Source organism: Melopsittacus undulatus, assembly GCF_012275295.1.
Source record: "Melopsittacus undulatus isolate bMelUnd1 chromosome W unlocalized genomic scaffold, bMelUnd1.mat.Z SUPER_W_unloc_2, whole genome shotgun sequence".
Lineage (NCBI taxonomy): Eukaryota > Metazoa > Chordata > Aves > Psittaciformes > Psittaculidae > Melopsittacus > Melopsittacus undulatus.
The window spans coordinates 1,984,378-1,998,016 of record NW_022993944.1 but is presented as its reverse complement, the minus strand read 5'-3'; the positions used below and the strand labels follow the sequence as shown (position 1 = coordinate 1,998,016).

General features: G+C 43.9%; 1 protein-coding gene across 1 annotated transcript; it reads right to left on the bottom strand.

The window, feature by feature from the left end:
* Window positions 1-3,091: 3,091 nt before the first annotated feature.
* LOC117438233 (splicing factor 3B subunit 3-like) lies at window positions 3,092-13,003 on the bottom strand. The gene is made up of 4 exons (XM_034073742.1): window positions 12,934-13,003; window positions 4,929-5,116; window positions 4,343-4,481; window positions 3,092-3,264 (listed from the first exon to the last, which is right to left on the bottom strand). The coding sequence occupies exons 1-4, from the start codon at window positions 13,001-13,003 to the stop codon at window positions 3,092-3,094; spliced, it is 570 nt and encodes a 189-aa protein (XP_033929633.1).
* Between the last annotated feature and the right edge of the window lie 636 nt (window positions 13,004-13,639).

Here is a 13,639-nt window from a genome sequence, read left to right as displayed (position 1 = left end):
TCCCTCAAGATGAATGTCTGACAGGAATTTGTTTCAACTATTTTCTATAAGACTTGAGGTTGCAGCTGGGGAAACTGTGCCAAGGGTGAAAAGTGCATAGCGAGGAAGATCTCTTTCTTCATCCAGAAGACCCCTGCCCATGACCATCAGAGGGCAGCACACCAGGACAGTGGCTCTTGGCAGCTGTGAAAGAAAGGTTTCCATACAAGGATAATGTTATGAGTCATTCCGCCAAGTAGACTACTTTAGACAGAGGCATCCAGTCTCTCAAGGAATCAACCATTGTAGAGATGATCTATCACAAGTCGGATGCGGGGATGCACCCACAAACCCAGATACATGACCCATGTGGCAGAAATTTACACAAAATTCACCATCAACATATGCCCATTCATTGGCAGCAATAACCTGAAATTACATACGTCCTGGTTTCAGCAGTAGCAGTCATTTTTTCTCCTTCTTGGTAGCTGGTGCAGTGCTGTGTTTTGACTTTCGGGCTGGGAACGGTTGCTGAGAGCAAGTATGTTTTGAGTTACTGCTCAAATGTTTGTTTTGTCCAAGGCCTTTTCTGAGCCTCATGCTCTGCCAGGGAGGAGGGGAGGCTGGGAAGAAGGAGAGACAGAACACCTGACCCAGGCTACCCAAAGAGATATTCCATACCATAGCATGTCATACCCAGGAGGTAACCGGGAGATACCAGGAAGGGCTGGAGCTCTGGGGGGATGGAGGAGGTATCAGTCGGTGCTCGGTCGGGCAGGGTGGGGTGAGTTATGGGTCGGTGGCTGGTGAGGTGTTGTATTCTCTTCACTTGTTATTTGCTTTACCATTATTACTTGTAGTAGTAGTGGCATTAGCAATTTGTGTTATACCTTAGTTATTAAACTGTTCTTATCTCAATCTGTGGGGGCTACATTCTTTGGATTCTCCTTCCTAACTCTCCGGGAGTTGGGGGAGCAAGGGGGGGAGTGCGTGAACAAGCTGTGCAGACTTGGTTTTAAACCACGACAACATAGTACCACCAACAGTGGATGAAATGATTTGTCAGCTACTAGAGTTTGAAAGCAATCTCACCCCTTCCATCATTTCAGCTGTGGAAAAACTGTCCCAGGAGTTCAACCAATTGAGAGACAATCTACCTGATCTATCCTGCTACCCACATACACCAACACATATCTAGGCTATTAACAAAAGGTGTCCTAGTGCTCAAGAAAGAAGATACAGAAGGTGTAGATAATGGGCCACTCTATGGTTTTACCTGAAGTATCACAGAGACAACATGAGGAACTGGGATGGAAAACCTACCTCAGCTCTGGAGGAACGGGTGCGTGAATTGAAGAGAAGAACAAAGGTCAAGGATGATCATGCCATGAAATCTGGGGCTTTGCTTTCTGGTGAGCAGGTTCCCAGACAGAGCAGAAGAGCTGATTTTACTCCAGCTCCTGTGATAAAGAAGATTAACCCCTGTCTACCATACATAAGTGACCAGTGTTGTGAACACTATTAGAGGGGCCCTGCCACCAGCCAGGTGGAGGAGGGACAGTCGGGCTTACAGGACTGTGGGGATCAGTAGGCCTGGCACATCAGTCCCACAGAAGTATAAGGCTCTAGTAGATACTGGTGCACAGTGTACCCTGATGCCATCAATCTGTCAAGGGGTGGAACCCATCTACATTTCTGGAGTGACAGGAGGATCCCAAGAGTTGACTGTACTGGAGACTGAAATCAGCCTGACCGGAAAGGAGTTGCAAAAGCACCCCATTGTGACTGGTCCAGAGGCTCCATGCATCCTTGGCATAGACTACCTCAGGAGAAGGTACTTCAAAGGCCAAAAAGGGTACCAATGGGCTTTTGGTATTGCTGCTTTGGAGACTGAGGAAACTGAGCAGCTGTCCACCTTGCCTGGTCTCTCAGAGGACCCTTCTCTTGTGGGGTTGCTGAAGGTTGAAGAACAAGTGCCAATCACAACCACAACAGCGCACCAGCGGCAATATCGCACCAACTGAGACTCCCTGATTCCCATCCATAAGCTGATCAGTAGACTGGAGAGCCAAGGAGTGATCAGTAGGACTCGCTCACCCTTTAATAGCCCCATATGGGCAGTGCAAAATCTAACAGAGAGGAGACTAACAGTAGACTATCGTGGCCTGAATGAAGTCACATCACCATTGAGTGCTGCCATAATGGACATGATAGAGCTTCATTATGAACTGCAGTCAAAGACAGCCAAGTGGGATGCCACGATTGATATTGCCAATGAATTTTTCTCCATTCCTTTGGCAGCAGAGTGCAGGCCACAGTTTGCTTTTACTTGGAGGGGAGTCAAGTATACTTGGAAAGAAACCCGGAAGGGCTGGAGCTCTGGGGGGATGGAGAAGGTATCGGTCGGTGCTCGGTCGGGCAGGGTGGGGTGAGTTATGGGTCAGTGGCTGGTGAGGTGTTGTATTCTCTTCACTTGTTATTTGCTTTATCATTATTGTTTGTAGTAGTAGTAGCAGGAGTGATTTGTGTTATACCTTAGCTATTAAACTGTGCTTATCTCAGCCCGTGGGGGCTACATTCTTTGGATTCTCCTTCCTAACTCTCCAGGAGTTGGAGGAGGAGGGGGGGGAGTGGACGAGCTGTGTGTGGACTTGGTTTAAATCACGACAATACCACAGCACATCATGACCACTATATAAACTGGAGGCAGTTACCCAGAAGGGCTAGATCACTGCTCAGGCTGGATATCGGTCGGCCAGTGGTGAGCAGTTGTATTTTCTTCTCCTGTTATTTCCCTTATTATTATTATTGGTGGCAGCAGTAGTGGTTTGTGTTATACCTTAGTTACTGGACTGATCTTATCTCAACCCATGGGAGTTACAGTCTTTCCATTCTCCTCCCCATTCCTCCAGGAGCAGGGGGAGGAAGGAGAGAGTGAGCAAGGGGCTGCATGGTTTTGGGCTGCCAGCTGGTCTTAAACCATGAAAGTAACAAATGAAAATTGTCTCAGACAGCAAAAGCAGCCAACATTCCCTTTCTCCACGGACAAATTAAGAACAGAAGAGGAATGACAAAGCTCAGAAGATAGCAAAGGTGATCAACTTCTTTTCACCTAATAATCCATTTCCAGACAAGCAAACATTGGGTTTTCAAATCCCACATCAACTCCCACCACATGATAGACCAAGGTATTTGCCTTGTGGGCTTCCAGCGGGGAGGAAATGGTGAGACGAGCAGCAGCATCTCTGTTCAAGATATACACCAACTTCTGCTTTTCAATAGCACCTGCAAGGCAAGGACAACAGTGCCTGAAGACAGCACCTGCTGATCAAATCTGACTATACCTGCAGTCCAGTATCAATACACAATCTTGCATGAGAATGTCAGCATTACTTCTGCTGAAGTTCATTTATCTCTGTGTCCTGATTCACTTTGAATGTCTCATTTTAAATGTTTTGGACTGCAAGCACAAATGCGAACTCCAGCTCTTTAAAGACAAAACTTTACCCTTTGAGCTACGTACATCTAGCCTAACAGTAAATCTACAAAGGCTACAGACAGGTTTACTCACTCATTTCACCACACAAGAGATGACAGACTGCAGGGAAGGAAAACCAAATTGAAAACAGCCAAATGTTTCACTATTCTTGCCACTTGGCAAGAAGACCTCTCCTGAGAAATATTTTAACTAAGAAAATCCACTCCTGCATGATGCACAGTATCCACAACATAACTATTCAACTATCAACATGAATGGCACAACTGTGACTCTGCTACCTCCTCACCAATGAAAACAAGACTCGTTAGAAAAAAAAATTATTTGTTGATATTCCTAACATAAAAAGGCACTATTAAAGTACCTATCACTACAAGATTTCAGCATGTAGGAAAGCAGCATTGCACAATTGAGGAAGTTCATGTACCAAGTCACTAAGACACCTTGTGGCACGTTTTATAAACACACATCACCACAACCCCCACCCACTCAAAAAAACCCCAAACAACCACAAATCATCTCAGAAAAAAGACAGGAACACATAACAGCATTTCAGGCTACAGGAACTGACTGGCTATGCAGTAGCACTGATGCATGCTACCTCAACTTTTCTCCCAGACATTGCACTCTGGGGCTCTGTGCACTGCTAAGCAAGATGGCCTCTTTCCAGCATTAGAATTCATTTGTACAATTCCATCAGCATCAAGGAACTATTCTAAATGCCTGCATTCTCTCTGACATGTCTCATAGCTTAACAAACTGCTTGAGAAACACTTCCAATTGCACATGGCAGAAATTCTCTCCAAAATAAGTATCCACAAGACAGGAGGAAAAAAAGATAAGGTGAAACCAAGCTGACTGACTTACTGATCATGACTGCACGGCCCTTTGGGTCTACAGCCAAATACTGGCCTGGAACGATTCTGCGACATCCACTCTTGCCAAAGGTTTCCTGATGAATCTTCTCAAACACGTTCTTTGAGGGCTGGTACTCCAGAATAACAATGCACCCCTGTCATGGGTTCAGCAGTAGCTCATGCTCTGCCAGGGAGGAGGGAGAGATAGGGCGCCTGGTCTGGGCTAGTCGGGGAGGTATTCCATACCACAGCACGTCCTGCTCGGGGAGGGGATTGGAAGCTGGCCGGGAGGGAAGGAGTTAACACGCCAGGCTGGGCTCGGGGAGGCAACTGGAAGCTGGCTAGGAGGGGAGGGGGGAAGCTCTCTCTCTTCTGGGCTGGCCTCGTGGAGGCGGGTGGTATCGGCGGGTGGTATCGTATTCTCTTCCCCTGTTTGTCTCCTCTAACATTGATTTGTTATTGGTACCGGTAGTTATTTCTGTTATACCTTGATTGCTGGACTGATTTTACCTCGATCCGTGGGAGTTGTATCCCTCCGGCTGAGGGGGGGGAGGGGAAACAAAGGGGGAACTGTGCAGATTTAGTTTAAACCACGACAACCCCGAATCACTGCCTACAACGATATAGTCTTTGGTGCCACCTGTCAGCCTGAAGGCCATGAGGGAGCAAATGACTCCAAACATTTCCACAGTTATCAGGGTGTGAACCTTCCCTGTGTTAGGATCAGGGCGCAATAACTCCAGGATCTTGCCACGGGAAACAACAATTTCTTGTTGTTTGGTTCCTAAAGAACACAAAACATGTCAAAGAGCAACAATGCAGCAGAACACATAATTTTAAGAAGGACTATAATAAAGATGATACAACTTCGTGACTACCAAATGCCAACAAGTTTTATGTTATAAATTGAGACCACAACGGATCATAATCCAATTAGAATTTTATTAATTATAGCAAGTAGAATATGAGCAAAGACAGCGCTGGACGGCAGGGGAGTCTGCGCTCCGCCTACTGCCGTGCTGAGCAGTTCAAAAAGCCCTCCCTTATACATCTTTTACTTCCGTGTTCATGACGTAGTTGAGGTACTCTGCGCATGCTTCAGCTGTTGCTAGGGGGTCGACTTCTGCCTCCCGGTGGTCGGTGAGGCCGAAGTAAGAAGTCTTCCTCCTTTGTTCCATAGTTGATCCTTCATTTATGTCCTTATATGGAGTGGTTTGTCTTATTTCTGCCAGTTCCTGGAACATCTTGCAAGCCAGTTTCTGTAACACCTTGTGGTCATCTTATGTTTGCATAAACGGTTTCTGGTTTAATTGGTGTAAGCGATTGCGGTTATCTTATCTTGCATAAACTGTGTCCGTTAACTGTGTGCATAAGCAATTTCATATCTTTTGTTGTCTAACCTTTATATTGGGCTTAACATATATCTTAATAAACAATGCCTTATTCTTTAGTTTTTCACAATCCCCCCTTTTTCTTTTTATCCTATTATTGTTTATTAGATGCTGCTTTCATTCTCAGCACTGCAAATAAACCTTTTTTCACAATCCCAACATTTATCAGAACACTCACAGGGTAATACCTCACAATTACAATCAGTGTAGTCCCTACGTGACATAATATATTCACAACAATTTTCATCCTCATCAATAGATACACTTTTATAATTTGCCCCAGACCTCATAGTTAAAATAAGTAGTTTAGCTATGTCAAATCGTTCCCTAATAAAGTGTAAAATATAGCATAATATACAAGGCCCAAATATAAGTCCCAAAATCAACATGATAAGCGGTCCTGCTAAAGTGGACAACAAAGTGGTTAGTCAAGGTGAAACATTAAACCAGTTTTCATACCATGACCTGCCCGCCTCACGATCGTTTTTACGCTGATCTAACCTTTTCCGGAGTTCAGACATGGTGTCCTGTATTACTCCAGTATGGTCAGCAAAAGAACAACATTCTTCATTGAGAGCTACACATAACCCTCCTTCTTTTAAGAACAATAGATCTAATCCTAAACAGCAATCACTAAGATTAAATTTTCCACAGACCACTCCTTCTTGAGCCAACAGGTCATCTAAAACCACACGATTCTGATATATTGCAGTTTTCATTTTAGTATTTTGCTTTGCAATTAATCCTAATGTATTTTTTGTTTTATTTACTACTATTTCTACCACAGCTTGTGACCTTATAATTCTATTCAACATCCATATAGGAGTTCTGTATCCCCAGGATGCATCTTCGGCCCAAGTTGCCAAATCAGAATAGATTATTCATTCAGGTGGCCACTCATTGTCTTTCCATTTTGTAGCTCTCTTTTATATTGTTTTCTCCTTAATAAGAAGAAATTAGGTCTGATCATTCCTAATATACATGAACCTGTCCAATTTTGGGGTAAAAATGCAAAAGTTATTTTACCACAGATTCAATAATATCCATCTGGAGTAGGCCAACTGTTTGGTATGTTAGTTCCATTAGTCCAGTTACTGAATTGGTGATTTATTTCTATGGGATTTCCCCATCTTCCCCAGTCTTTCTTTGCTCTCTTTCACATATAACCCCCTTCACAAAGTAAATTTCCTATTGGTTTTACACCATTTTCTAAATTTTGCCAACAACTTTTTCAGATTATATCCGTTTGCAAGATCCATTGTTGTCTCCTTTTGTTTCCTTTTCGATTTTTCCAGATTGTAGGGTCGCTTGTATTACTCTCCATTGCCTCCCAGGCCCATCTCTTTCCCTGGTTAGTTCCCCTACAAACATAGCAGTTAGTTACATTCAATGCTTTAGATATATTTTCAGCAAGATTTACAAGGAGATTTTTAGCAACTGTGAGAATTTCATATTGGACTCCAGTTTTTTTTTTTTTGATCTTAATACTAATAATCACAGCTGGGTCTTCCCCAGTTCCATATATTTTAAGTCCAATTTTAGTTACTTGCTTCTGTTTCCAATTTTTTTCAAATCTATGAGAGTTAAATTTATTGGATTGCAGGCACGGGTTGTACAGTTATTGTTTGTTTGCATTCTTGCTATTGAAGCTTGTAAAGTCTTACATTGATAATCACATCCCTAGCCTGCAGTATCCCAGCATACACAAGACCATCCTTTTCTTCCACAGAGGTGTGATGACTGATACCTAGCTGTTTGATTAGGTACATAATCAGGATTTATATGACATTGGTATCCACCTGGGCAAATATATTTTGGTTGGCTACTGTAGTACTGCCTCCACTCTGAACTTCCACTATTAGTATCTAAATCATCATCTATAATATCACATGCATCAAAAATTATTGACAGTGAGGTACTCAAATTGGTTATAACTTCATTATAACTTATTCCAATTAATCTTCCTTCTGAATTTGTTCTCACTGAGTTTGATTGTATATGCAACTGCCTGTCTTTGTTCCTTTGCATTCATAAAAGGTGTGGTAGACCAGCATTTGAGTGGTTACTCTCCCTTGTCTAGTTGTGGTAATGCATTCACTACAGTTGTTGTGAATGATTTTAGAAGCCACGGCATCTTCCCATATGGTTCCTATCAGAACTGACACCAAAAGAGGTCCGGTCAGGATCATAGTGCTCAGCGGTCACAGCCCCAGGGGTTGCAGCCCTCGGCAGACCTTTTCAGCTGCAGCACCGATTCCCTCCGGTCTTGCCCTCTCTGGTAGGTTAAAGGTATATTCCCTGTCGGCTACTATGGTAGTAGTATTTGACCCACAACAACTGTTCCAATGAGGTGGTAATTTCACACCGAATGCAAAAGAACTGTAATTGATTTCTCAAAAAATTGTTCCTGGTCTCCCCTACGAGTAATAATATGCTTCAAATAATTGGGACACTTGGCTCTAATATACAAATTGCAGTGTTTGCATATAGGAGGACATGGACTAATACTGGCCCTTATCCTATGGTTTCTTAAAATAATTTCCAAATCTATATCTTCATTTCCCATATCAGATTTACAGGAGTCAATATGAATTCTCTCAGTTACTTATCCAAGTCCTCTAGAGGGTCAGCTTGGCGTCTCTGGGTTCAGTCACAACTTTCCATTCCTTTATGGGTCCTTTTACTCAAGACGCGTGTGTCCACCTTTTTTCAGCAGCTCTTATCGCCGTTTCTGTAGTTAAAAGAACAAGAAATGGTCCCTCCCAACGAGGGGATAAACTCTCTTCTTTTCAGCTTTTATGTCATTCTAGTTCTAATTCATTCACTGCAGCCGCCCCATGGCACTCCCCTCCAGGGCAGTCTCACTTCCAGGGTCCAGATTCCCCATAGCACACACACAGATCCGGTTCCACAGAAAAGCCTACTCCCCCACCTCTGTTCAACATTCCTTCTCCACCAGTTTTAAAGCAACCGCTTTCTTTTTATCCACTTTCCATGTTTCCTCCTTTACTCCCAGTCCACATTTATCCAACAACCCTTCAGTCCCATCTATTAACATGTCTGTTTCCATTTGTTTGCCTATCCTGGCACCCATCCCATGCTCAAACACAGGAGCTGCTCGAGCTTCCTCCTTTTAACATCTTAACTTCTTAACATCTTTCCCCAGTATCACAATCTGAACAACATCTCTTTAGCTTTTAGTTTTTCCTGTCCTTTTCCAAAGCCAAAATTAAGGGATCAGGAAGAGGTATATTAATTTTGCACTCTGTCATATTTGCATACATTACTTCATTCCATTTTCCTTATCACCTCAAAAACAACATTAATTATAACAATGTATAATAATTCAAAGTTCCATTTTAGGTCATTTTTCCTGATCTTCTAAAGTGTATGAAGGTCAGCATTGGTTATAATATTTTACCAACGTTTTCTTGTTTACAGAGGCCCCAGAAGACCCTCTCAGTTCTTTCCAATGTGCCAAAATGTAACCCAATGGGCTTTTCTTCAGAATTTCCTTGTCTTGACCGGCTCCCATTTCAGCCAATCTTTTACAGATCTCTATAGCTTCTCTTTCCCAGTGCTCTGCAAATGCACTTATGAAAATGAGAGCACCTACACACAAGTTGTATGATATTCTTAAGGGGGTCAGTACAATAATATCTCTGGGTTCTGAAGATCAGCTCCCCTGTTGTTAGATCATAGTTTCGGTTACAGCAAAATTTCCTTTACAATCATGCCTCTTCAAATTTTCTTTGATACTTTTTTTTTTTTACAAACCCTTTCCCAGTTTTTCTTTTAACCTCCCAGAGGTCCTCCAGAACTTTTGTGGCTTTTTCCACAAAATAATAATTTTATTTCTGTTCTCAGAGAATTACGGATTGGGTATCTATAATTTAATGGCTGTACACACACAAGAGGATACACAGGATAGAAAAAAAAAAAAGCAGCGAGAGGGGCAGCCGGACACTCCCCCTCCGCCCTTTTCTAAGCTGTTCACAGACAGGATACACACAGGGTTACACAGACAGGACAGCGGGAGGGCAGCCAGGCCCCTGCTCACAGACAGGACACACACAGGGTTACACAGACAGGACAGCGGGAGGGCAGCCAGGCCCCTGCTCACAGACAGGACACACACAGGGTTACACAGACAGGACAGCGGGAGGGCAGCCAGGCCCCCCGCTCACAGACAGGACACACAGGTCCAAAAAAATATAGACGCTTCGTCCGTCTCCGGCCGCTCTCCTCGCGGAGACACGGAACCGCGGATTGGGACTCCACACTCGCTTTGTAGCTATGCTACGTCTCAGTCACACAGAAACACAAAGTTACACATGGGATCCCCCACTCACGCTATGGTTCCGCTTACTCTCCTCACGGTTCTCAGAATTTGAGATACAGCAGAAACCTGGTGGGTTCGCTTACCCTTCACCTGCCCCCCTAGCAGGTTCGTTCTGGCTCCCAAAACTTGGGATACAGCGAAAACCCGGGCTCACCCGATCCGCCTATACATATGTATTATCTATCCCCGCTTCGTATTATAATGAGCCAGAAGGTCCTTTGCACTTGCGCAGTGCCCCTTCTGATCATGGGCAGGGGTCTCAGGATGAAATAAATGAGTCTCCCTCTTCTTAACCTTTACACCTTTTAATCTTCAGACATGGACTTAGGGTTAGTCGGCGCCCAGTCTGCTTCTCCTGCCGCTTATCAGTAGGAACAAACATCTGTGCTTTTGTCATGGTCTTAAGGCTTGATCGCCCAGTCTGCCTCTCCACGGCTTATCAGCAGGACCTTTCATCTGCTTTTGTCAATAGAATTAACATCTGCTTCTTCCCCTCCAGCAGTAATCAATGCCTTGGCAAGATGGCAATGGCAGGTATTTAGGACAGACAATACTTTTGTTTAAGCATAGGAATTCCTTTAACTCCCTTATACAATTTCTCTGTATTACCTCCCTGTACATTGGTTACCCGTGTATCAGTTCTCCCTTTTTCTATAAAGTGAGTAAATTCTTTTACTCTATTATTTATGACAGACCTATCCATGTTACCTGGAGAAGGCCTTGGTTAAGTATATCTCTGAACCATCCAGTAACTCCTTATCCAATCCACTTCCAACAATTTTAAGCTTTTGCATATTCTCCTGCAGTTTTCCCAGCTTAATATGGATTGATTCAGAATGGTCAGATTACTTTCATGCAGCACATACCTTTGAAATCCTCAAAACCTTTTCTGCAAGACACCCACTATATCTTGCAGGATTCAGACCATCAGATGTCTGCTGCCTAAAAAACAAAACTTTTTCTACGAGACACCCACTGTGTCTTGCAGGATCCTAACTACAAGATGCCCACTGCCTCCTGTGATTGTAAACCATAGGACGCCCGCTGCCTCTTGTGCATAAAACCTTTTTGTACAAGACACCCACTGTGTCTTGCGGACCCAAATATCGGGTCGAATTTTTTTTTTTTCCCCATACTTCCATACAGTAATGGACCATTTTTTCCTTACTCTTTTTTTTCCTTCCTGGGACAGCTGAATGTCCCAGTACTTTATCATTAACCCCAGGGGACCGTCCGGTGGTGCATCCGGTGGGCTGCTCCCTGCTTTATTCTTAGGATCTCTCCTTGGATCCTTTCCTGGGTTATAATTACGACTCTTACTCTGACCCATTGTCTTACTCCGGGGACCTCTGCCTGGGCCCCCGGGACTGGGACCTCTACTGGGACCCGTCTTCCCTCCCCATATCTTAGTACAATATTCTATCATTTTTTGCTTATCTTTCCCTAGGGTTCCAGGGAAATCTCTCCAATTATCTAAGATATATTCATGTGAGTCGAAGGCTTGCTGCCCTTCGCCCCCCATCTTCTGGAATATCCACAAATATACACTCACTCGCTCCCCCTTGTTCCTGGCCCAGTCCCTCGCGGGAGATGGAAAACGCAGTACTTAAGGGTACACACTCGCTTGGTTCAGTATATCGAACCTCTCATTCGTTATATTCCAGGAAACCCAATCCCGCCCGAACGGCAAACCTGCGAACAGTTTCGCCGCGGACAATTCCGCTCTGCGAATTTCGCAAAATACTTACGCGTCCTGAGTCTTCGTCCGGACTCCCGTGCACAGAATTTTTATGGGATTTTACCGTTTTTTTTCCTTTGCTCATTATTCTAGAATTTAGGTTCGTCGGTAAGGTTGAGGTAGGCTGTTGGTCGCGGGGCCGCGAAATGTCGCGGGGCGCCTCTCCGGAGGACCAAAGCTCACCATTCCTTATCCGAGTCACGGCACCAGAAATTGTTATAAATTGAGACCACAACGGATCATAATCCAATTAGAATTTTATTAATTATAGCAAGTAGAATATGAGCAAAGACAGCGCTGGACGGCAGGGGAGTCTGCGCTCCGCCTACTGCCGTGCTGAGCAGTTCAAAAAGCCCTCCCTTATACATCTTTTACTTCCGTGTTCATGACGTAGTTGAGGTACTCTGCGCATGCTTCAGCTGTTGCTAGGGGGTCGACTTCTGCCTCCCGGTGGTCGGTGAGGCCGAAGTAAGAAGTCTTCCTCCTTTGTTCCATAGTTGATCCTTCATTTATGTCCTTATATGGAGTGGTTTGTCTTATTTCTGCCAGTTCCTGGAACATCTTGCAAGCCAGTTTCTGTAACACCTTGTGGTCATCTTATGTTTGCATAAACGGTTTCTGGTTTAATTGGTGTAAGCGATTGTGGTTTAATTGGTGTAAGCGATTGCGGTTATCTTATCTTGCATAAACTGTGTCCGTTAACTGTGTGCATAAGCAATTTCATATCTTTTGTTGTCTAACCTTTATATTGGGCTTAACATATATATACCTAACATATATCTTAATAAACAATACCTTATTCTTTAGTTTTTCACATTTTACAATTGCTATGGAGGAATTCAAAGCAACTTAACTACGTTCAGTGCCACTATTGTTTGAAAATCTTTTAACAGACCAGGAAAGCAGACAAAATACTAAATTAAATCTATAGATAATTGAGCCAAACTTCTCTTGATCCTTCCACAAGTTACAACAGCTCAAGAACAAATGACAATATACCAGTAAAAAATAGAAATAAAAACCTATGCTGAAATAGACTAGCTTCAGCAACTAAACCAAATAAAACACAAACACCTTTTTTCCACAACACAAAAACGCTCAAGCCTAGATACATGAAAGAAGAAAATTACCTGAGAAATTGCCATGGATAGCATAGCTAATGCCAGTAGCACACTGCAACATCAGGTTGTAGAGAAACATGCTGGCAACGGGTTTGTGCCACCTTATCGTAGCTCCATTGAGTCTGTAACAAATAGACAAAAAATATATACTTTGCAAAGCCAAAGGCTTCCATAAGGCACAGAAAACCATTGTTCCCCTGCTTGTCTATCATCTCACACTGGAAGACTGCCTGCCACCCAGCTGAAGTTATGTGACATTTATTATAAAACAAAAAGCTCTCCCAAAGAGGACCAGGTTTCTGAGCTCCTTACTGCAGCGTGCCTGCACAGGACGCCCAACTAATGACTTCTTTTGCGTCTTTAGTTGTTCAGAAACTAAACAAAACATGTGAATAATCCCTCTAGAGGTGTCCTACGCCGTTACACATCAGTCGTGTTGCCATTTCAGTTAACACGAGCCAAACCTACCCACAACGGCTTAGGGTGAATGTCTGAGTCGATTCCTTGCTCCGAGGCTAACACGGGAGAAAACGGCGGCTGCACATTGACGGCAGACCAGGGGAACAGGCCCTCAACGCCCCAAGCCTCACCGAGACCCTGGCCGGGCCCGAAGACAAGCACCGCCCCGCATTCCGGGCGGGCTCCAGGAACCGGCCACAGATCCACCAGCTACAGATCCACCCACCGTAAGCCAAGCCCCGAGGGGCCCACGGCA

What these genes read in the sequence shown, in the direction of transcription:
- LOC117438233 (XM_034073742.1), bottom strand. Translation starts at nt 13,003, where the DNA reads ATGTTTCTCTACAACCTGATGTTGCAGTGTGCTACTGGCATTAGCTAT. An exon ending in TATCCATGGCAATTTCTCAG is followed by an intron (nt 5,117 to 12,933) that starts GTAATTTTCTTC and finishes TGTGTTCTTTAG; the next exon opens with GAACCAAACAACAAGAAATT. An exon ending in GGGCCGTGCAGTCATGATCA is followed by an intron (nt 3,265 to 4,342) that starts GTAAGTCAGTCA and finishes CTTGCCTTGCAG; the next exon opens with GTGCTATTGAAAAGCAGAAG.